This window comes from Chelonoidis abingdonii, chromosome 2 (assembly GCF_003597395.2).
Source record: "Chelonoidis abingdonii isolate Lonesome George chromosome 2, CheloAbing_2.0, whole genome shotgun sequence".
Classification (NCBI taxonomy): domain Eukaryota; kingdom Metazoa; phylum Chordata; order Testudines; family Testudinidae; genus Chelonoidis; species Chelonoidis abingdonii.
This window is the reverse complement of record NC_133770.1, coordinates 103679018-103703951: the sequence shown is the minus strand read 5'-3', so window position 1 is coordinate 103703951 and position 24934 is coordinate 103679018. Positions and strand designations below refer to the sequence as shown.

General features: G+C 44.2%; 1 protein-coding gene across 1 annotated transcript in view; it reads right to left on the bottom strand.

The window, feature by feature from the left end:
* The window catches only part of CNTNAP2 (contactin associated protein 2), a 2322964-nt gene that overhangs the window by 1214984 nt on the left and 1083046 nt on the right, over positions 1-24934 (bottom strand). Inside the window, exon 10 of the mRNA XM_075062605.1 lies at positions 128-299. Within this exon, the coding sequence (XP_074918706.1) occupies positions 128-299 (172 nt within the window). The remainder of the gene's footprint in view (positions 1-127; positions 300-24934) is intronic.

Genomic DNA, 24934 nt, shown 5'->3' with positions numbered 1-24934 from the left:
GCCACACAGAGGCCCTGTGAAGCACATGGCTTTTAGGAAAAGGGAGCCCTCCCACATCACTGTGTGCTATCAGAATCTGCAGTTTTAAACTCTGTTGGTTGTTATCAATGGTTACTCCCTTACTCACCTGTCAATAATGGCACACATATCTATGCTGACATTGGCAAAGCTTCCCAGTTTGCCTTGCTCCACTGCATGCAAATCCACCAGTTGATCATCCACGTGAATAAACTGCATGCATCCTTGGAATGAGAGCTGGAGCAGGGAATGATCTGAGTCATTTGTTTGTGTAAAGAACCCTGTGGAGCAGAGAAAGCAAAAGCATTGTTAACTTCCGTGGATGACACACACTACTAAAACTCAAAGCTGCACTTTTCCTGTTACCAAAGACGGTGTCCTGGCCATGTGGGAAGAAAGACAAAATGCAAGGGATGTAGTTTAATTAAGTTGCAACTCTACTAACTCATCTGGGAATTGTCCAGTAATAACTTGTGCAGTGCAGGTCATGATTCCTTCCTTAATTGTTTCCATTTGGTGGAGGGCTGTCTTTACTCTTAGACAGCTGGTCTCCAGCATGTTGCTGGGATCAATCACCCTCTCCTGCTCTGAGGGATAAAGGGCTGGGGAAAGAGGGTTTAATCTTCTCTATACCTAACATAGGAACCCTAACTCTATTCCCCAGTTTATTCAGGGCATGCCTTCCTCCTAAGTCCACTTCCAGCTCTGATTTCTTATGGAACCTGACCCCCTATGGAATGAGTACCTGTATTAGACACCTGTCACCTGCAAACTGTCAGGTCTTGAACCACGGTACTACCTGACTGACCCAACCAAGTCCCTGATCAGCTGTGAAACCCACCCCAATCTAACAGTAAGGCAAATAAAGTTCTTCTTAATCCCAAAAAGGTGACTAGGGCAATGCCAACTGCAGCCCCAAACCCCAAATCTTATGTAAATCAAAGAGGTGAGAATGTAGGTGTGAGAGGGGGTCCAAGCTGGAGGGGCAAGGTTTATATACCTTCCTCCAGGTGCATAGGGGCCAATAGCTTACCTGAGTCTTACTGGCCCACCCATCTACTCAGGTAATGCCTCACCTGTTCCTGACCATCTCTCTTCTCCAAACCCCCAAGGCCAAGGACACTAAAAGGGCCACTCTCCCCTGCAAGAATCCACACAAAGCCTTTGAGGTTGCAGTGGCTGCATTCTGAAAGTAGTTCCTTTTTTCATCAAAGTGGAGCCTACTTGACAGCCTGTGATATAGCAAAAATATATTTTTACAGGGAAAATTATTCCTTTGGGTATTACAATAGGATGTGGAGGAAACAACTGCTCATAATTGCAGTTGTATTTTATTTCATGGGGGGAAAAGGCAAATATTACAGGGCTACTTCATATTTCCTAAACACACATTTTAATAGCCAGGATCAACCAAAGAATACTTTATGAAGGTATTAGAAATTATTCAATACATTCTTAAAGAAATAAAGGCCCAGATCTTCAGCTGACCTAAATCAGTATTGTTCTGTTTACTTCAAAGGAACTATGCTTATTTACATCAGCTAAGGATTTGTCCCCCTGTGGTTTCCTTCTCCTTTTCCCCCCAATACTACTTGATAGCCTCAAAAAGCCCAAGAACAGTCCAGATTAGTCCAATCAAGTTGCCATCCTCAACTCTTTGTTCCCCTCCTCCCCTCCCTACTCATGTAAAGAAATGAAACACTGGTAGAAAGTTTCAATTCTACGTTTTCCACTTTTTAATATATTTTACATACCAAATGGCCAATTTTAAACTTTTTCATTAAACCCACACTGGCTGTGAAAATTACACAGTTCTAGTCATGTTGTCCTATCGATCAAAGAACATTGTATATATAATGGGATATATATACCCATAATACTTTTTAGAGAGGAACAGATATGAGCTTGTACTATGAGCAAGGAAATCTGACAAGAATTCAATCCATGATAGGCACCACCCTCCAACATATATTTGCTTTACTATATTTACTATATTTCTGGAAACCATTTAGTGCCTTATGAGTGTTACTGCAACACAAACAATAAAAACAAATGTTTTCAGACTTCCAGTATTAGAACATGATCTACTTACTAATCCTGTCCACATTGAAATAAAAACTAAATCAAGTTCTATAACCAGGACTGAGAGAAATGCTGTCACTGAGAAAGGCCAAGTAACAAGTACACACATTATTTGGACAATGCTTTATAGATTTTCTTTCTGACAAGAAGAATATATACATATTTAGACTGCATACAAAATGTAATTTGGATATCCGCTCTTTAAAAGAAAGTTTAGTTATGCTCAGAAACAAACTGAAAATCTAATAGAGAGACATATTCTATCATTTTCAAGACCTTTCTGTATTTTTTTTGTTTTGCTCCCCACTCCCCCATCACCACCACACTACACTCAGTATCGTATTGTTTTTAAAGTAAATTTCTAACCCTTTTGGGGGAAAAAAGAGATGGGCTCGTGCTGAAAAGGTCAGATATGGAACAAACCTGAATTTTCCCCATAGTTCAGGGGAGTCTACGTCAAGAGTTTCATTCTGGCCTGTTAGAAATAGGAAGGAACTGGAAATCTGGATCCAGGTCCTGATCTTCATTTAAATTTTCACAAAGTCTGGGGTTCAGTAAAGAAGGTTTAGTTCAGGTTCCTTGAGGTTAAATGTCACTTTTAGCTGATTGATAGTTACCAACAGACGGAAAGCAATAGCACTGCCAAGGTGTCAACAAAAGTTACCCCCCCTCCATATCACTGATATTCTAACTTCATAGCATAGCTGGAACCATTTAAATTAGGATATTTATAAGGTAGGCAATCTAAGGAACATACATTCATATTCATGGTATAGTGAGGAATAAATGAACACTTACATTCAACATACAATTACAAATATCTTATGTATTACTCGGAGCTGAGATGTGTCCCAAGAATGAAATAAAATATTTGAAATTACACTCTGAATATGTGAGTAGAACTCCTTCTGCATTTTATGTAGAAAATTAGGTTGCCCTTTGAAGTGTAATGCAAGTGCTATTTTTGTCAAAGAGACCCTTCCAAAAATTCTTGTGAAACTCTCTCCCCACATAAGACCTTTTGTCAACACTTTGCTATGGGGTGCTTATTTCTATATTATTTATTTTTAATTTGTAAATTAATGACAGGCTGATTTCATGTGCAGATGGCATTTGGTGTCTATTTTCCTAGAATACATATTTTTTTAAATTAAAAAAAATCTGAAGTCTCTTCCTCAAAAATAGTAAGTATCAGATTCAAAGCTAGACAATGCAGGAGGTTAACTGGCATACAGTATTTTTAATTGCACTGATTGGTTCACCTCCCCACAGAAACCACTAATCAATAAAACAAAGCGACTGTTCTCATAGCTGCCAGTGGTTAGTAGTAGGTTTTTTTGTTTTTGTTTTTAATTTCCATGGTGTCTGCAACCTGGTGTCTAACAAAATTTAAGTAAAGACAATGCAATTCTATCAAAAGGCCCAGTGAACTCCAGAATGGTGAGAGAGAAACAAAGTCCTAGATTTTTTGTTTTTCAGGCAACACCATGTTAGTCAGAGGCTAAATGATATTTAAGTTGTATCTGATATATGCAGGTATTATGCACAGTTAAAATGTTCCATTATATATTTTTTTCATCATTAAATACTATTTTTTTCAGTGTGGCTGTGCATGTACTCAAGAGAAAAAAAAACAACAGTCGGAGTTACACAAGTTGATAGAAAGTAGAAAGGAAAAGAGACTCTGATCAGTCTTAGACTGTTGCAAATCCAAAAAGACGGTTACTCACCTTTGTAACTGTTGTTCTTCGAGATGTGTTGCTCACATCCATTCCAGTCAGGTGTGTGTGCGCTGCGTGCACGTTCGTCGGAGAAACTTTTACCCTAGCAACACTCAGCGGGTCGGCTGGGCGCCCCCTGGAGTGGTGCCGCTATGGCGCCGAATATATACCCCAGCCGACCCGGCCACCTTTCAGTTCCTTCTTGCCGGCTACTCTGACAGTGGGGAAGGAGGGTGGGTTTGGAATGGATATGAGCAACACATCTCGAAGAACAACAGTTACAAAGGTGAGTAACCGTCTCTTCTTCTTCGAGTGATTGCTCATATCCATTCCAGTCAGGTGATTCCCAAGCCTTACCTAGGCGGAGGGGTCGGAGTGAAATGTGGCCGTATGCAGGACCGCAGCACCAAAGGCTGCATCATCTCTGGATTGCCGGACCAGCGCATAGTGCGAGGTGAAGGTGTGGACTGATGACCAGGTCACAGCATGGCATATCTCCTGGATGGGCACGTGTGCCAGGAAGACGGCTGAGGAAGCTTGAGCCCTGGTAGAATGTGCCGTGAGGTGGCCAGAGGGAACATGAGCCAGGTCATAGCACGTGCGGATGCATGCTGTCACCCAGGAGGAAATCCTCTGGGAGGAGACTGGCAGACCCTCCATCCATTCCGCGACTGCCACAAACAGCTGGGGAGACTTCCGGAAGGGCTTCGTCCTTTCAATATAGAAAGCGAGCGCTCTACGCACATCTAAGGAGTGTAGCTGCTGCTCCCATCGAGAAGAGGGGGCTTCGGAAAGAAGACCGGGAGGAAGATGTCCTGGTTGGTACGGAAAGCAGACACTACCTTAGGGAGGAACGCTGGATGGGGTCGCAGTTGCACCTTGTCCTTATGAAAGACAGTGTATGGCGGGTCCACAGTGAGCGCTCTCAGCTCAGAGACCCGCCTGGCCGAGATAATGGCCACCAGAAAGACTGTCTTCCATGATAGGTACAAGAGAGAGCAAGTCGCTAGTGGCTCAAAGGGCGGTTGCATTAGCCAGTTCAGGACCAAATTGAGATCCGAGGTAGGTGCAGGGCGACGCGTGGGGGGATACAGGCGCTCTAGGCCCTTAATGAACCGAGAGACCACTGGGTGGGAGAACACGGAGTGACCACCTTCGCCTGGATGGAAAGGGGATACAGCCACTAAGTGCACCTTCAGAGAGGATGTCGCCAGGCCCTGCTGCTTAAAGTACCAGAGGTAGTCTAGGACCGTGGGAATCGAGGCCTCCAAGGGAGTAACATCCTGTCCTGCACCAGCAAGAGAAGCGTTTCCACTTGGCCAAATACGTAGAGCGGGTGGACGGCTTCCTGCTACTGAGGAGAACATGCTGCACCGGAGCGGAACAGTGTAACTCCACTGTGTTTAGCCATGCAGGAGCCATGCCGTGAGATGGAGAGCTCGCAGGTCTGGGTGGAGAAGCCTGCCGTGGTCTTGCGTGATCAGGTCCGGAAGGAGAGAGAGAGGAACTGGAGTGGCCATGGACAGGTCCAGCAGGGTGGTGTACCAGTGCTGTCTGGGCCACACAGGTGCAATCAGGATTATATGCGCCTTGTCCCTGCGGAGCTTCAACAGGACCTTGTGCACCAGAGGAAACGGAGGGAAGGCATATAGCAAGTGGTGCCCCCATGGCAGGAGGAATGCATCTGTGATCGACCCCGGAGAGAGACCCTGAAAGGAACAGAACTCCTGGCACTTCCTGTTCGAGCGGGAGGTGCGAACAGATCTACTAGGGGAAATCCCCACCTCTGGAAGATCGAATGGATGACATCTGGTCTTATTGACCATTCGTGACAGAGGAAGGACCGGCTCAGCCGGTCCGCCAGGGCATTCCGGACCCCCGGAGAAAGGACCCCAAAAAAAAAAAACCACTAGGTCCACTTGGTGGGCTATACAGAAGTCCCAGAGTCGAATGGCCTCTTGACACAGGGGAGACGAACGGGTCCCCCCTGTTTGTTGATATAGTACATGGCGTTGTGTTGTCCGTGAATACAGAGACACAACGGCCGTGAAGATGTTGCTGGAACGCCTGGCACGCGAGGCGGACTGCCCTCAACTCCCGGATGTTTATGTGGAGCGTTAGCTCCTGGGGTGACCAAAGGCCCTGGGTACGAAGGCGACCTAGATGGGCCCCCAACCGAGGGATGACGCATCCGTTGTCAAGGTCAGCGACGGTGGCCGTGGGTGGAACGGCATCCCTGCGCATACCAGGGATGGATTCAGCCACCAGTCGAGGGAGCGGGGGGCTCGGAGGAACTGTGAGCAGGACGTCGATAGGGTCCCTTCCCGGGCGGAAGACCGAATGGAGCCACGTTTGAAAGGGGCGCATGCGGAGCCTGGCGTACTTGTTACGTAAGTACATGCGGCCATATGCCCCAGTAGGCCTAGGCAGGTGCGAGCCGAGGTGATTGGGGAGGCCTGCAGACCCCGATGATCGAGACGATCGTCTGGAAGCGGGGCTGGGGCAAGTAGGCCCTGGCTTGAGTGGAGTCCAGGGTTGCTCCAATGAAGTCCAGCCTTTGTGTAGGGACCAATGTGGATTCTCGGTGTTGAGGAGTAGGCCCAACCTGGAGAATAGGTCCGCGATTATGGTGACGTGCTGTTGGACCTGAGACTGAGAGGTCCCCTTGATGAGCCAGTCGTCGAGATACGGGAACACATGTATCTGCTGCCTGCGGAGGTGGGCGGCGACGACGGCCATGCACTTTGTGAACACCCTTGGGGCCGTGGAGAGGCCGAAGGGAAGGACTGTGAACTGGAAGTGTTGGTGGTTGATCATAAAGCGAAGGTACTTCCTGTGCGGCGGAAAGATGGCAATATGGAAGTACGCGTCCTTCATGTCGAGGGCGGCGTACCAGTCCCAGGATCCAAGGACGGGATAATAGTTCCCAGGGAGACCATGCGGAATTTCAACTTGAGCATCCATTGTTGAGCCCTCGCAGGTCTAGAATAGGTCTGAGGCCTCCCTTGGACTTGGGAATCAGAAAATAGCGGAGTAAAACCCCTTCCCCCTCTCTTCTAGCGGTACCTCCTCTATGGCTCCTGCGGCGAGGAGAGACTGCACCTCTTGTAAGAGGACTTGCTCGTGAGAGGGGTCCCTGAAGAGGGACCGGGATGGGGGGGAGGGGGGGTGAAGCAAATTGGAGGTGGTAACCTTGCTTCACCGTGCGCAGAACCCAAAGGTCCGAAGTCAGTTGGGACCACGCCGGAGGAAGTAGGAAAGACGGTTGGAGAAGGGAGGGAAAGGATCCTGCTTTGAGACTGGTACGCCGTCCCCGGCGCACCTTCAAAAGTTGGCCTTAGGCCCTGGTGGTGCCTTCGAGGGCCCTTGGTTCTGGCCCCTTGGGGGCCGGATTGGCGCCTACGGCCACTCCGCCGCGCCTCCTACTGAGGTCCTGTCTGTTCCGAGGCGGAAAGTACGGGCGGCGAGGTTGGGGTCTGAAAGGTCTACGTTGGGTCACTGGGGTATGCATGCCCAATCAACGATCACATGATGACCCTATTGTCCTTCAGGCTCTGCAACCTGGGATCAGTCTTATCCGAGAACAAAACCCTTGCCCTCAAAGGGTAAGTCCTGGATAGTGTACTGAAGCTCGGAGGCAGGTTAGAGAAACCTGGAGCCAGGAAGATACGCCTCATGGTGATGCCTGAGCCAAGGTCCTGGCCGCCGAGTCAGCCGCGTCCAGGGAGGCCTGGAGAGAGGTCCTGGCCACTTTTTGCCTTCCTCCAGGAACGCGGTAAATTCCTGGCGTGAGTCCGGGGTAGCAGTTTGGTGAATCTACCCACCTCTGCCAGGTATTATAGTTATACCGGCTCAGTAGAGCCTGCTGGTTGGCCACTCAGAGCTGGAGGGCCCCGCTGAGTATACTTTACGGCCTAGTAGGTCCATCCGCCTAGCCTCCTTGGACTTTGGGGCGGGTGCCTGTGGCCATGGCGCTCCCTCTCATTGACCGACTGGACCACCAATGAAGAGGGGGAGGATGTACATACAAGTACTCATACCCCGAGAGGGTACCATGTACTTTCTCTCAACTCCCTTTGCCGTCGGTGGAATGGAGGCTGGAGACTGCCAGAGAGTGTCGGCAGTGGCCTGGATAGTTTTAATAAATGGCAGCGCCACTCGGGTGGGGCATCCGCGGTCAGGATGCTCACTACAGGGTCCTCAACTTCCGGGACTTCCTCCACTGGGAGGTTGATATTGAGTGCCACCCTGCGAAGGAGGTCCTGATGCGCCCTGAGGTCTATCGGTGGAGGTCCTGAAGAGGAGGTCCCCGCCACAGCCTCGTCCGGGGAGGAGGAGGATGATACCCCGGGAATGAGAGGGTCCTGGATAGCCCCTTGCTCCTGGGGTGGTTCCTGCTCCAGCTGTCCCGGGGAATCCGGAGGATGGGCCGTGTGCTCTTCCGACTCCGCCGCGGGGGGACGGGAAATGGTGGCCTCTGGTGCCCGATGTTCTGAGGCAGCAGAGCGGGTCTGGACTAGGGGAGCGCCCTGGGCTTGATGGTACGCCCAGGGTGTCCAAAAGGACCACTGTTGAGGCCCTATGTCCTGAGGACGTGTGTCCTGAAAGACCCCTGTGGGCACCTCCGCATCACGGTCCCGGTCGTAGTAGCTGTCCGCCTGGGAGGATACGGACGTCTGCCTGGACGGCCATGGGGGAGCAGAAAACTCAGGAGCTGTGGTCCCAACGGACCTCGCACCGCGGGACCGTGGGGAGCGGTGCCGGTACCCGGAGCGGTATCTAGAGTGAGACCGGGACCTGCGACCGGGTCGGTGCCAGGAGGTCGACCGTGATCTCGAGTATCTACGGCGTGATCTGCTCCAGGAGGAACGGTGCCTGCGTTGGTGCCGGGAGCTGGAGTGGTACCGGGAGTAGCGGGATGAGGCGCGAGATATCAATCGGTGCCGTGAGGCTGATCGATGCCGGGAGCTCAACCGGTGTCGTAGAGATCGAGGCCGGGAGCTCAACTGGCACCCTGGAGAGGATCGGTGCTGGGACTGAGAGCGGTGCCGAGAGTAGGAGTGACGTCCCGACCTGGAGCATCTGCGGGATCGAGACCAAGAGCGGTGCCGTTCCGTTACACTGACGGGCGACGGTCTAGCCAGGGCCGGCTTGCCCATGGAAGGTGGTACCCACACCAGCGGTGCCAGGGGTGGGGGCGGTGCCGACTCGGTCATGGCGATCAAGTCTCTCGCCGCAGAGAACGTCTCCGGAGTAGACGGCAAAGTAAGCTCTACCGCGGCAGGTGCCGGGGAGCTGTCAGGCGCCGGACTCGATGGCCGTCACAGGGCTGGAGTCGACGGTGCCGGTTTAGGCGGTGCCGTGGCAGGTGTTAGTGCCGGGCGGTCCGACCGAGGCGCAGTCTCTGGCTGCGACGCCGGCGTTGTCAAGCCCGTCTGAGCCTTCGCCATCTTCGACCTCGGGGAGAGGGAGCGGCGCGGGGTCGATTTCAGTGCCGGCTGTGGTCAGTGCCGGGAGTCCTTAGGCATACCGGCGGAGCCCGGTGCTGTAGGGGTGTCTTTGCTTACCGGCTGGCTCGAACTCAATGCCGAAGGCGAAGGCGCTAGTGCCGCTTCCATGAGGAGCTGCTTTAACCTAATATCCCGCTCCTTCTTAGTTCTAGGCTTAAAAGCCTTGCAAATTGAGCACTTAGAAGATAAGCGTGATTCCTCGAGGCACTTCAAACAGGAGTCGTGAGGATCTCCTGTTGGCATAGGCCTGTGACAGGCCGAGCACTGCTTGAAACCCGGTGAGCCAGGGCTCCGGCCCTGGGTGCGGGGACGGAGGCTACTCCCCGAACCTCGCTACAATTACTAACCAACAAACTATGACTATGAACTGTAAGTGAATCTAACTAGCTATACATACAAGAACAATTAACAACAACTATGAATACAACAACTAGAGGAAGAAAAACTACGAGTAGCTAGGGAAAGGTGGAGGTCAGCTAAGCCGCACTCCACTGTTCCAACGACCGACACGGGCGGTAAGAAGGAACTGAAGGGTGGCCGGGTCTGCTGGGGTATATATTCGGTGCCATAGCGGCGCTACTCCAGGGGGCGCCCAGCCAACCCGCCGAGTGTTGCTAGGGTAAAAGTTTCTCCGACGAACGTGCACGTGGCGCGCACACACCTGACTGGAATGGATATGAGCAATCACTCAAAGAAGAACCAAATTTACTGAAATCCAATCCATTTACACCTGTGTAACTGAGAACAGAATCAGGTCTTTAGTGTGTGATGTGCTACCAAGACCGGGAACTTGGAAAATTATAAACTATCTGTTAGAACTGCATTAAAGAAGCTCAGTTAAAGGAACTGCAAATGGACTGAATTGAGTGACTTCTCTTTTCATCTCAGTCCATCTCTGCAGAACAAAAAAACCCACAAAAACACAAAAAGAGAAGAAAACTATCTGATGATAAAAAGAAGCAGCACTGAGGACTTCAATGAAGTTATGCTGATTTACACAAGTTGAGGATCTGGACCTCTGTCTAATTCTTATGAACACTGTCAGGCAATCGTGGCTGATCCTGCAGAACACAATATGGGCCACAATCTCTGGTACATTGTGGCCATTTTGCACTACACTGACATCATAATCAGGCGCTAAAGCTGGGAAGAATCACTCCAGTGATCCTCTAATAAGGTACAGCCAACACAAAATTCATACTCCTAGGCTGTTGGTACAGAGGAGGAAAGTGAGGGTCACCAGATGAAAAGGAGCATTGCTGGGGTCATCCTCAGCTGTGTTTTTCAGTCTTTGTGGCTGTTTTAGCTTGGTGTAAATTAGAACCTAGAAGCTGCATTAGCCCAGCGCAGAAGAACCAGCCTTGCACAGAGCAAGTGGCAGAAATAAAGGGAGTGGAAGTCATTTAAAGACTCCGCACTATGACCTGTGCTGTGCACAGTTGAGCTGCATTTCCAAGTCCAGCCCTTTGGACATACTACTTGGTAGGGCAGAATTCCAAACATCTTTCCTAACTGAAAGCTTTGACTAGAATAACATTCCATTACTAGGAATGTCCAAAACAAGGATGCTCATAAATTTCAATAGAGAATGGCAGAGAAGTTATGACTTTTATTGAATGCATAAACTAAATACCAGGGTATTACAAAAGTATTCTTAAAACCCAGCCAGAGCCAATCACCAAAATGCATACTTCCCTTTCCAGCCATGACAAACTGAAGGATCACCTACATAATCCTTGGATTTGAAAGATCACAGGCTCCACCCAGCCTATGTTAATTAACTGCAATCAGAAACCACAAAAAGATTCTCCATTGGCAGAGAGCAGAACTATCACTAGGCCAACCCACCCCACCCCTCCCATCTTCATCAGGTGTGTTTCACGCATACAGTCTTCTACTTGCAGATTTGAGAAATAAAATCCACTTCTCCCCAGGAAGAACTACTTATGCAAATACCCAGTTGCAAAAGCTCAGAAAATAAATAACCTGTACCCCATATTGCCCTTCAAACAGAGAAGTGCAGAATTTAGTGCAACGCATAAACAGTATCACTATCACCACAGCTATATAACTTGTATCAAAACCAGCTGTTCTCCAACTGCTCTATATATGAATGGGTGGGCATGTAATTTTCAGACAGCAGAGAGGGAGTGATAATTGCCCAGTCCCCAGCTGACCACCTTACTTCCTGGCTACAGGGTCCCAAAGGCTACATGTTGACCAATCTAAGGGACCACGACTGGACCAACAGAACAGGGACAATGGTGATGCAATTTATACACCTGACAGGCACCCAAGAAGTAAGAAGGGATTAGTGTGGACACTAAAAAGCCACAAAAAGCCAGAAAGACTGCAGCTGTATCCTCTTACACTCTTATAAAAGGCTTGATCTTCCTAAGAAGATAAATTAGATAGGAATAAATATTTTACTACAGATTAAGGAAGAAAAAATTGACCAGGATAATTAACTGGCTTTGTAAACCTTTTGAGGAATTTGTCTTCTTGCCTAGGAAGAACAACATCTGGGACTGGCCAAAGGGATTGGGTAACAGAGACCAGCCTAGGAACTGATAACTATTTACACTAGGCTGCAGAAAACCTATTTATTCTAAGTTCTGTTGCTGTTTACTGATTTGAACATGACTACCTTTTCTTCTTAAAGAAATAATGCTGACAAGATAAAGAGGCAAGCTTGCTGGAAAATTCCATAACCACCTATATCCTCTGGAGGAGATCCCGGCACCATAAATCCCACCAGGATGATTGTATCCTAATATCTTCCAGGAAATATTCATGCAACTCATGACACATCTCAGCTTCCACATTGATTATCACCTGCGATCAGTTCTTCAGACATTCATGTACTGCATCTCCACTGAGAACCAAAACCAAAACTTACACAAAATACAAGTATGTCTCTCTCTCAGGTTACAAAACCACAAAAAGAATCTCAGTCAATCTTACCCAAAAGATAAAATATATGTATCAAGAGGAGATCTGGCCTACATCTCAAAATTGGCCTAAGAAAAAGAACTCCAAACAACGCACAACATAACGTTTACAGAAAGACAATTGTCAGATCAGTCTGCATTCCAGTATCATCAGTCAGGCCTACTGGTAATATTGCTGAAATATGAAATTGGTTCAACAACACTAGTCTGAGGGTCAATTATTACTTTAAGCAGCTAGCCCTACTAAGAGTTTCACTGGCTGTCACAGATTTAAGTATATAATCACGTGTTAGAATTTGAAAGGACGTGCAACATCTGGGAGGGGCAAGTATTATCTGAGACTCCCACACAGATGGGGTGACTGACATTACTAGCAGTCACTCTCCCCATTTGGCTTTTCAGCACACTGTGCATTTTCATAAGATGCCAAGTAATTTTGTTCTGTATTTGTCAATGTCTTCTTAGTGGGAGGGGTGAAAGATGATGTAACAACATGAGAAGCATGGACAGATTATTCTAGATTTTTCATGAGATAAATTGGATTGGATCTACCACATGACTAACCAGGAATCCTGGGGTATACTGAAATAAATCCTTGAGGTAGTGTCAGTGGTGCAATGAAGAGGAGAGGGAAGGAGGAGACCCAGGACATCCTCTTGGATGGAATGAGAAATTTGGCCTGGCCACTCCTTTGTCAGGAGAGAGCGATGGCTGGGCCTAATTTGAGTAGTGTTGGACCTCATGTGCCTGCTTGCACTTTCCCCACACCTCTGCAGTCCTTCTGGTTCCGATGGGCACCGGGCATCCCTAGCCCCTCCAGAGAGAGGCAGAGGAGAGGGTATTGGGTATCCCCAGTGGCCAAAAAGGTGGGAGAACTGGATATGGGCTTTTGGTGCTTCCTTGAGAAGTAGAGAGGCAAAAGGAGCACGGGGTCTGGGGCTCCCAGAACTGCCTGGATCCTGATGGGAATGGTGCTTTTCAGACCGACTGCCTTTCTGGGTAAAAGCTCAGGGCTCAGCATGGGATGGGGAGATTGTAGGGCTGTGTGCAGTGAGGAGAGCTTGGAGCTGAATGCAGGGTGATATGGGGGAGAAAAACACAAGGCTGTGTCTGGGCCAGCAGGAGGGAAGTGTGCATAGATCTGGGTCCAGCAGGGAGAGCATGGGGCCTTGCTGCTAAGGGACATGGGATGGGGAGTGGGTGGGGCTTTAACAGGGGGAGAGTGAGTTCTGGGTACCCTCCTTAGGAAAATTCTGGTTGTGTACCTGGGTAGTATCTGCTTGATGTTTTTGATTGCTAATTGTTGTTTTGTATTCTTTTAATTACCGGCATAATTATTAATGTATTTGTCTATGTACAAAAAGGGGCTATAGCTTCAGATTGAGTAAACAATTTACCAAAGGTTATGGTAGATTCTCTCCATCATTGCCAATTTTTAATTTAAATTTTTTTTTCTACAATATATGCTCCTGGTTAAACAGAAATTATTTCAGAAAAGCTTTATGGCCTGTGTTATACAGAAGGTCAGATTACGTGATTACAATGGACCCTTCTACCCTTACACTCTATGAAAATCCTAAATAAATCCTAATATTTCAGTAGTATTTATCTTGCACCTGCAGCTGCCATTTTTGATGCTGAAATAGCATTCCATCACTCGTCAGTGCATTTTCACCCGACAGAATTTGTGGGGAATGGGGCCAAGAGATCAGATCCTACAATAATTAATAAAGCCTATAGTAATGCAAATCACAAGAATCTCTAGCAGTGATTGGTTAAAGTTTGTAAAGCTCTTCAAAGATAAAAAGGCTAAATATTACTATTCTTCTTCTAATAATCAGGAAAAACATTCCAGAGGGAGCAGGACAAATATAATAATTAAGTTTCTTCTGCTGCTGCTGCTATAAGGATCTCTGTGGAGTTGCAATTTTTTTTTTTGCTGCAGATTGGATCGATTTCTGCTTTGGTGTTCAAAAGTTTGACAAAGCTTTGTTTATTCATTTCTGCCAGAGGAAACATAGTGAAATATTTCTGTTAATTGTACTGCATCTTTAAAGGCGGGCAATAGCTAAAGAATAGTTAAAGGAAACTAAGGACAATAGCTAGAATACAAGTCCCAAAACTACAGGCATTTTAACCTGTGTGTACTTGACAGATTTCAACCAGAGCAATTAGATTCTGACCTATCCATCTTCAACTGCAAAGGTCATTCTTCACATCTTCTTTCACTCAAAAGAGCCACTTCCATTCAATGGTAGATTACAAAAGTCCTTTACATATTTTTATAGTGCACTTACTTGTTAAATGTGTGTGTCCTGTCAGGCCTTTAGCAAGGATCAGACTATGACTGCTAGACATAGGATTGCCAACTTTCTACTCCCACAAAACTGAACACCCTAGCCCCAACCCCTTCCCAAAGGCCCCTCCCCTGCCCTGAGGCCCTGCCCCCACTCACTACGTTCCCCCCTCTCTCAATGGCTCGCTCTCTCCCACCCTCACTCACTTTCACTGGGCTGGGACAGGGGATTGGGGTACGAGAGGGTGTGAGGGCTCTATAACTGGGGGTGTGGGTTCTGGGTGGGCCAGAAATTAGAGGTTCAGGGTGTAAGAAGAGGCTCAGGGCTGGGGCAGGAATTTGGGGAGCAGGGGACATGAGGTTTCTATCTGGGGGTGCATGCTCTGGGGTGAGGCCAGGATAAAGGAGTTTGGGGTGCAAGAGGGGGCTCTGGGCTTGGAGGGGGCTGAGGGCTGGGACAGGAGGTTGCAGTGCGGGGTTGGGGTATGGGCTTACCTCCAGCGGCTCCAGGTCAGCGGCACAGTGGGGGGGCTAAGGCAGGCTCCTAGGTCCAGCTCCAAGGTGGAGATGCAGCAGGCGGCTCTGCGCGCGCTGCTCCTGCCCACACACACTGTCCCTGAGGCTCCCATTGGCTGAAATTCCTAGCTAATGGGAGTGCAGAGCCTGTGCTTGTGGTGGGAGCAGCTTCGTGGCCCCCCTGCCTAGGAGCCAGACCTGATGGCTGCTTCTGAGGTGCAGCGTGGTTTGCGGTGCCAGGACAAATAGGGTCTAGCCAGACTGAGCTCTGGAGCACTGCCAACTGGACTTTTAATGGCCCAGTTGGCAGTGCTGACCAGAGTCACCAGAATCCCTTTTCGACCGGGTGTTCCGGTCGAAAACTGGACACCCGGTCACCCTAGCTGGACATGACAGCTGGGTGCAGGTCTGTGTGGGACTTATGGGAGAGCAGTAGTGGCTGGGCAACACGCCAGTACAGAGAGGCCCCCAGTGATAGATACTAACTGAGGTGGAATTGGAAACCTGCAATCCCCTAGTTGCTTGAAGAGAGACTGGACTGGAGAGGGCACCCCAGGCATTAGTCCTGAAGAGCTTTGATTCTTGATTAGACTGCCCAGAGACCCAAACATTCACTGCTATTGCTCACTTGAACTGTAGCTATTTAAGTTTCCATACCTAGGGTATTTGCAAACTTTCCCTTTTCTGCCAGCCCTAGTAAAATACCCTTTCACTTAGTCATATGTCTGAGTGGTTACTGGGACCCACTACTGCTAACACCTACAAGGCCTTGCTGCTGAAGCACCTACAGTGCTTGCCTGTAAGTTGTGGTACACTTGACATACTGCTGGCACCACATGGCTAACATTTTACTTCAACATGATGTCCAGATGTTTTTTTGTTTTGTTTTGACACAAACTCTAAGCCTGATACTGCACTCCTTGCTCAAGGAAAAATCTCATTAAAGTGAGAGGGAATTTTGCCTGAGTAAGAAGCACAATATTAGTCCATCAGAGTTCTCCTACCCAGAAAGGAGATACAAGAACGAGAATCATCGTAAGTCTTGACTAATTGAAGTTAATCTAATACTCCACTGCAATTCTTTCTGCATTAGATATAATGAAAGATACAACAGTAGAAAGCCAAATAATGATTAAATTGCAGAATTTTTGTACATTACAGATTCTGCCTAACACACCCATTCAACTCTCAGGTTTTCTATTGTATAAGAGCTCAGGATAAATAGTGATCGTATTTTCAAAATGGTTGTTTCTCTGCCCTCTCCCAAATGTAGCAAATATGGGTCCTGCCAAAGACAATTTTGTTCAGAGTGGCAGCAACAATAGAGAACATACTATCATAACTCACTATCTTTAAGTCCTGTAGTGCGTGAGGGAGAGAAAAGATTGTCCACTGTTGGCAGTAAGTTTGCTTCCCAAGTTGCTGTTTTTGTATGAGCTTATTTAGTATTAGTAAGTGTTCTAACCACTCCAAAGTTCTGGCTTTGATATCACTAAGGCAAGTTTGTTTAAAGGTAAAATAATGCAAGCTTGAGTAGGGTGGCTTACTAAAGGACCTATTGGACCAGTTCATTCTTAATGTAAACTCCAGTGACTTCAATGTGCTTACACCAGGGCTACATTTTCGCCAACATTTTTTTGATTCAGTTACCACAGATGAAGGCATTTAAATCTTGTTTAGGGGAATGGGCTGAGGGGAGGGGGCAGTTCAGCCACTGGTGGCTAGCTACAAGTGCAAATTCCTAGCATAGCCAAGCAAAACCACCGTGAACCATGATTTGCATGGGTGCAGCTTATCTCTGCTTAAAACTGGGGTCAATTACAGCAGTTGAAACTGTGATTTTAATTTAAGGCACTAAAAAGGAGCTCTCTCTAATTCCTAGGGCTTTGTTAGTTTCTCCAAGGTGCTGACTTTCCCAGTCAGCTCCCATTGCCCTTCATCAATTCTAACTCCACAGGGACCCGATCTCCCCAGTTAGGAATTCTGCAGAGTAGTCAAGTCTGAGAAATGTAGGCAGGATCTCAAGGAGTTTGTGGAGCTTATCTGTTCATACATGCTTCAAGAGTCTCTGCTACTTCCACAGTGTGGAGTTCCTCGTCTCTGCAGCAGAATCTCAAATTTCTGGGCAGCAATGAAGAAATGTCTTTTATTCATTTAAAACCAAAAGGGCTCTCTGATCCTTAAAAGGGCTCAAGTTCACAGTGGCTTTCCCACCCTTCTAACCTCGTACATTTTAAAATCTTAGATCCCTTTTCCCACTTTAGCTGACATACAACATATTAATCATTAATGATATGCTGGATATATGTGTATTGTGAGGCAGAATTAAGGTTGTTTGTTAAATATGCAAGGTGAATTTTAATGTCAGTATTATCTGCTGAATGTACAAACTGTAAGAATAGAAGATTTATATAAATTTTCCTAACTAGTAATTTCCATACTTTGCAATGCTTAGGTTTTTCTTGATTAATCATACTTTAAATAGTTTATGTTAGATAATAATTACACAATCAACCTCAATGAGAAATCAATGAAGTTTGCACAGTGGCTAATACAATTCCTAGATACACTATCATTAAATTTATATCTAAGGTTGTGCTTGGCATTATTTAACCTTATGTAACCTATATAAGTTGTTATATATAACAAGAACACAATGATTAATTTTTAAACATCCCTAAGCATTGCAAAGTATAGAAACCATTAGCAAAAGTAAATTTGACTATTCTCTTACTTTTACAGTTTATATATTTTGGTCAATAACAAAATTGTCATGTAAGAATTCACTATACATATTTTACAGTCAGCCTTAACTCTGACCAGCAAAACATACCTATGAACTCTTTCAACACATACATCGCTAATATATGTATGGTGCTTTTTTCTAATTAAAACAGAAAGGCAGACGAAGTCTAAGGCAGAAACAAATGAGAACAGTGATCCATAGTGTCACTTTCTCCCTGATATTTTTAAAGTGCACAGCACAGAATATGAGCAATAATCTCAAAATTCTCAGTGGGTATTTACCTATTTGCTTTTTTCATACTGTAATACTTAAGGTAAATATAATTCCAATTGTCTGCAGACCCAATCATGTGACCAGGTTAGTACAAATTAATTAAAGTGGTGCCCAGTCTGCAGTATAGTTATCCTCATCCAGACTGAGCCGTGGAAAGAAACTGTACACCCAAATTTCAGATGGGCACCGTTAACCAAAACTAGCCCCATATTTCTGTGTGGGTTGTTGCTTGTAGGTACTTTGTCACAGTTTGAAAAACGAAGAACAAGCATTTCTAACCTGTAATTACACAGAGTATCCATGCTTCTTGACTCTAACTTTATCTATAGTACATGTATCTGTGCCAGAAAATCACAATCAAAGCCAGTAACCCAAAATGTTGTTGTATGCAGGACAATATTATCACAGGTGAAACCTGTATTAGCGTGGACAGAGTTCTGTAAATATAGCAGTAGGAGAAGACACCTATTTGAATACATATGCTGAGTTCTTGTAAACACATTTTAGAATGCATTTGCCATAATTTCTAAAATAATTTAGAACAATTAAGAAAGTGAATGTTGCTTTGCACAGTAGAGGAATTTTAAAAAGGCTAAATTTTTCAAAATAATTCCTATTCCAATTTCTTCCTGTAAAGATTATCACCCCCCCCCACTCAACATTTTAATGTTAGAAAACACTTCTCCCTTGCTAGTACCAGACACTTATCTTTTTACCCTGCTTCTTTCTCACAACAAATGGGGAAACTAGGATCATTTGGGCAGCTTTAATTTCCTGTAATCACAGTAATCATACAAGATTAAATGAAACAAACAATTGCAACAGATGGACACCAACTTCTAGCAAATATTTTGCTTTTCTGACACTCATGCAACCTCCACACTGTTGTAAGTTCTCTCACAGCAGGTAATGCATGTGGACAGAAGAGAATACAGAGCAAGTGTACTAATATACAAAAATAAATCTGAAATTTTCATCTTCTTTCCTAGGTACAGGAAAATGTAAAGGTTTAAGTTTTCTTTTTGGTCAATGAAACCACACAACAACATAAGAACAGCCATACTGGATCACACCAAATGTCCATCTAGCCCAGTATCCTGTCTTCCAACAGTGGCCAATGCCAAGTGCACCAGAGGGAATGAACAGAACAGGTAATCATCAGGTGATCCATCCCCTGTCGCCCATTCCCAGCTTCTGGCAAACAGAGGCTAGGGTCACCATTCCTCCCTGCCCATCTTGGATAAGAGCCATTGATGCACCTATCTTCCATGACCTTCTGCCTCCCCTTCTCTCTAATAGGTGAAATTAATGAAATTATTCTGGAGAAGGCGCCGTTTGTTTATTTTTCCTGTTAGTAAAGTGTTTTAAAAAAAAAAGCAAACTGTCACCAGCTTTGATTGTGGAGGAGAAGCTTATTTTAACACTGCTAAGAATACACCCCGGCAGATTTCTCATGCCTAGAAAGATGTCTTTTCAAAATGTACAGTGACTTGGACTGCAAAGGGCTGGAATGGCAGTTTGGAGGTGCTCATTCTGACCCCAGCAGTCCGTCAAGTTTTTTTGAACAGGAGACACTTCTGTGCACACACCAAAGAGCTTTCAGATGTTTTATAGCAGGGGCAGGCAACCTATGGCATGGGTGCCAAAGGTGGCACGTGAGCTGATTTTCAGTGGCATTCACACTGCCTGGGTCCTGACCACCGGTTTGGGGGGCTCTGCATTTTAATTTAATTTTAAATGAAGCTTCTTGAACATTTTAAAAACCTTATTTACTTTACATCCAACATCAGTTTAGTTATATATTATAGACTTATAGAAAGAGACCTTCTAAAAATGTTAAAATGTATTACTGGCATGCAAAACCTAAAATCAGAGTGAATAAATGAAGATTCGGCACACCACTGCTGAAAGGTTGCCGACCCCTGTTTTATAGAAAAGGACAGTCACTTGAAAAGAAGGCAAAGTCTATGAAATCAGGGAGGAGGCGGGGACGGATATGAAGAAATAGTAGTACCTTGTACTTTAGTTTTCAGTTAGCCATGTTGAAGTCAATGGAAATTTTGCTTCAACACAAAGGTGCAGGATTGAGGCTACATAGAATTCCATTGTGGCCTTTACAAACTCATTAGCAAAATTATTTTGAGATACATTGCAGTAAGTATTATTTCCTTTATATCAGGACTTACAGCAGTTAATTCTATAGAAATTTGCTATTATAGCTTATTCTTTTCCAATAGAACCTAGAATCTTTTTCTGAAAGTAGATTCAGTTATGATAGTCTGTTTTTTGGGGGTTTTTTTGTTTTTGTTTTTTTTAAGGCATACACAGAAACTCAGTGAAAATAATTCTATTAGTAGACTGCACCAAAATCCATGTCTTCTTACTGGATTACCCAATGATACATGGCCATTCAGAGTTTTGCAAAATATTTACTTTATTTACATGAAGAAACTGGACTAGGAATTATTTCTAAAACCTTAAGAGGTTTTTTTAAAAAAATCTCCTTTGTTACGCACTACAACATTTATAGTCTTAATTATTCTAAATGATCATAGAAATTATGGTTGAATGCATCTTAAAAGCTACATATGTTGACAGAAGCTTAACTTGGGCCTTTCAAAAGGGTTTCTTCTACCACTGCTATACACATAGGCCTCTCTGTAGTGATGCTTCAAAGAGTGTAAAAATAAAGGAAAATATTACATGCTGTGTTATAATGAAAAAGAAAGTTTCTTTACCCTCAGTATTTCTCCAAGAAAAATATAAGTAATGGTAATGTAATATAGATGAAAACTGACTTGCCAAAAGATCCAGAAATGTTTGTATTAACTTTGGATGTATAGAGGAAATGTAAACCAATTATAATGTTTAGTCTCCTCATATCAGTTTTAGATTCCCTTCTAGCCAGGCATGATAGAGGAGAAAGGCTTCTCGAATGTGTCCTTAAGGGTATTCAGGCTTTCAAAATGTTTGCAACTGTATCAAAATTACATGATTATTATTTTTGGTTTTAATTACAAAATTGAAACTCAAAGCAGGTTAACATAAAGGTTTGCTAAGGTCAAAGCCATTGACTGACTCTGGGCATACTTTTAAAGGAATGTGCACTGATTTAGGGCGTTTCTTCACAGTCACATGCCATTTACAGGTTTGCCTGATTTTTGCAAGGGACAAAAAGAAACTCAGTGGTTTTCATTGAGTATTTCAGCTTATTCAAATTCAAAAGAACCCTCTGGTCCCTGAGTCCACACAGATCATAACCACAAATATAAGCTAAGAAATGAAAATGCTATGAATAGTAAGAAAGGAAAACATGACATTTCAGACATCTCTAGATATTTTTAAAATGAATTATCCACAGTCTAAGGAACTACCAGTGACTTCACTAGGAGTCACGTGGCTAAAGTCCTGTGCATCACTTTGAAAAGGTACAGGTGAAATCATTAAATTTTGTCAAACACACACATTTTTATACTCATGATTTAAGCACTAAGGTTCCAATACAGCAAGGTACTAACTACCACTGGCTAGTGACTACTTTTCACCCTCACAGCAGTTTATCTACTTCCCTTCAACTGTTTTTGTTTAGAGGTATCATCTTTATTACAAACTACCATTGAACATTTACCATTTTTACTGGTACAAAAAAATCAGAGAATTAAAGGCTAAAAAAAAAATCATACTGGACTATCCAGTCCATCTTCCTGCTATGTGAAAGATTTTTCTTGCCAGTGTAGCCAAAAATCTAACTTTAAATAATACCCGCAAGAGAGCTCAGGAGACGTCCATAATCTAATTGATTATACTGTCAGGAACTTGTTTCAATATATATTTTTAGGGAAAAAAACAGTTATGTGCACATTGCATCTGAGATCAAAATCTAGCCCTAAACATAATGACTGAACAAAGTTCACTCAAAATGCTCAGACTTGATAAAAGTGGCAACATATACACAATTGCTTGAATTTATCATAGTCACAGCCATTCCATGCTCTCTCACTCTGCCTGTTTGTTTTCTTTCTTTAAACTTTTCCCTGGACATACACTAAGGGAAAATTTGAAGTCCCCATGAAAAATCCAGTAAGAACATAAGAATATAAAGGCCATACTGAGTCAGACCAAAGGTCCATCTAGCCCATTATCCTGTCTTCCAACAGTGACCAATGCCAGGTGCTCCAGAGGGAATGAACAGAGCAGGTAATCATCAAGTGATCCATTCTCTGTCTCCCATTCCAAGCTTCTGGCAAACAGAGGCTAAGGACACCATCCCTGCCCATCCGGGGTAATAGCCATCGATAAAGCTATCCTTCATTAATTTATCCAGTTCTTTTGTGAACCCTGTTATAGTCTTGGCCTTCACAACATCCTCTGGCAAAGAGTTCCACAGGTTAACTGTGCGTTGTGTGAAGAAGTATTTCCTTTTGGTTGTTTAAAACCTGCTGCCTATTAATTTCATTTGGTGACCCCTAGTTCATTGTTATGAGTAAATAACACTTCCTTATTTACTTTTCTCCACAACCAGTCATGATTCTATAGACCTCTCTCATATTCCCCCTTAGTCGTCTCTTTTCCAAGCTGAACAAGACCACTCTTATTAATCCTCCTCTAGAAGCCGTTCCATAACCCTAATCCATTATTGTTGCCCCCTTTCTGAACCTTTTCCAATTCAATCATCTTTTTTGAGCTGTCGCGACATATCTGCACACAGAATCAAGATATGGGCATATCATGCATTTAATAGAGGAATAAGATATTTCTGTATATTATCTATCCCTTCTTTAATGATTGCCTAACATTCTGTTGCTTTTTGACTGCCACTGTAAGATGTTTTCAGAGAATACCAAGCATCTCTTTTCTGAGTGGTAACAGCCTAATTTAGACCCCATCATTTTATTCATATAAGTTGGGATAATGTTTTTCAAAGTGCAATTAACTTTGCAAAATTACTTTGTAAAAATACAGTTGCCAATTATTCTGGTAGAAATGCAACTGAAACAGGCATTCTTTACATCACCTTCAAAGATCAATTTCAGATTATTTATGCAAGGACACATACACTACCCAACAGTATAGATATGATAAAGTACAGTGCATTCATGGCTCCATTACCAATAGTTGCTGAGCATCTACAATCTCCAAATAAAAGTGAATGGGATGATGCAGTAATACACTCCATCTGAAAATCCAGATCCCGTATCCATTGTGGTTAATATAGAGTATATACAGTTCACATGCTGGATATATATATCAATCTACATGCCAAATTTCAACTTAGGCTTGTCCCAGAGCCTCTGTATGAGCCCATGTTTTAAAAGTGTAAATGCGCACAGTGCATACTTTAAAAAAATACATCACATATGCATAATATAACAGGATCTTGCACTCAGAAAACTCATTTCTCCCATGATTTGGGGGTGCAAATTCTTACAATGTGCATGCAGGTGTTGCACCGTTGGAGTGTGGACAATATATGTACATATTGAGAGTGTATACAAAGAGGCATGACTAGAAAATTTACCCTTACACAAATATAATTTGAATCTATCAAATATAAACTGATTGGGCGAGAAATAAGGAGGTTCCTATATCTGGAAGTAGTTGGAAATATCACAATTCTAAGAATTCTATCAAAGACGAATAAACTGAAGGGAAATATGGGACAAAAATCACAATTATCCTAGATGAAATTAAACATTCATTATCCAGCTGCAATAATAAGAAAGTAATTGTGGGAAACAGAACCAATTTTTCAATTTTTGAGAGCATAACGCAATGATTTCAAGACAGTCCCTGCTTTCATAGTATGCTACTCACAGCTTATACTTTCACATAGTATCAGTTCATGTCAGCTCCCATTATTTAAATCAGTGATACTCAATTAGTTTATGAGCCGCAAGTGGCTTTTAATGTGTCTTTGCAGCTCTTGGCAAGCACATGACATCAAAAACACTGTGATTTAATTATTAACCAGAATCACGTTAGAAAAGCATCCCTATTGGTTTAATATGGTTATTAGTCTTCAGTTAAGTATCAACTTGCACTAATAGTTATTTAATTTTATTGCTGTGAGTTATTTAGTTTAATTTATATTTATATATTTTTTTTTATATTAATTTTTTAGTTTACATTATACACATATCACTACACTATCACTACCACATTCCTTCCCCAAATTATTTTTCTTCGCAGTCATTACTGTTTAAATATGTAAATATGTACAATGAAACATTGAATTTCACTTTACTGGGCTCTTTTGGGTATGTTGAGCACTTGATTTGGCTCCTGAACCATCTGATGGTCTGAGTATTACTGATCAAAATGGTAAGTAGAATGAAGGTAAACAGTGTATTCTAGTTATTCATGAATCAACAATATCCTTGGGGACTCTCATTTTAATGTTGAAATATTCAGAGGTGAATATCTCTCAAAATAGCTACAAAACATCAGCAGGGTTACTGGCTCACCTTGAAGAGCAAAGTACATTGTACATCCCTGAAAAAAAGAGTGGAAATTAATCTGAAAATGGAGACCAACTCTTAGGCCACCTTGATTATGTTATAGGAATTTAACTCTTTGTCCAAACAAGTATAATACAATAACATTAGTAATAAACAGTTAAGTAATGTGTATTTATAATAGTAAATATATACTCTAGTCCAGTGGTTCCAAAACTTGATCACGCTTGTAGCAGGGAAGCCTCTAGCTGCTGGGCCAAGTTTGTTTACTGCTGTTCCGCAGGTTTCAGCTGTGCGCAGCTCCACGGCTGCGGTTTCACTGCTCCAAGCCATGGGAACTGCTGGAAAGTGCCAGCCAGTAACGTC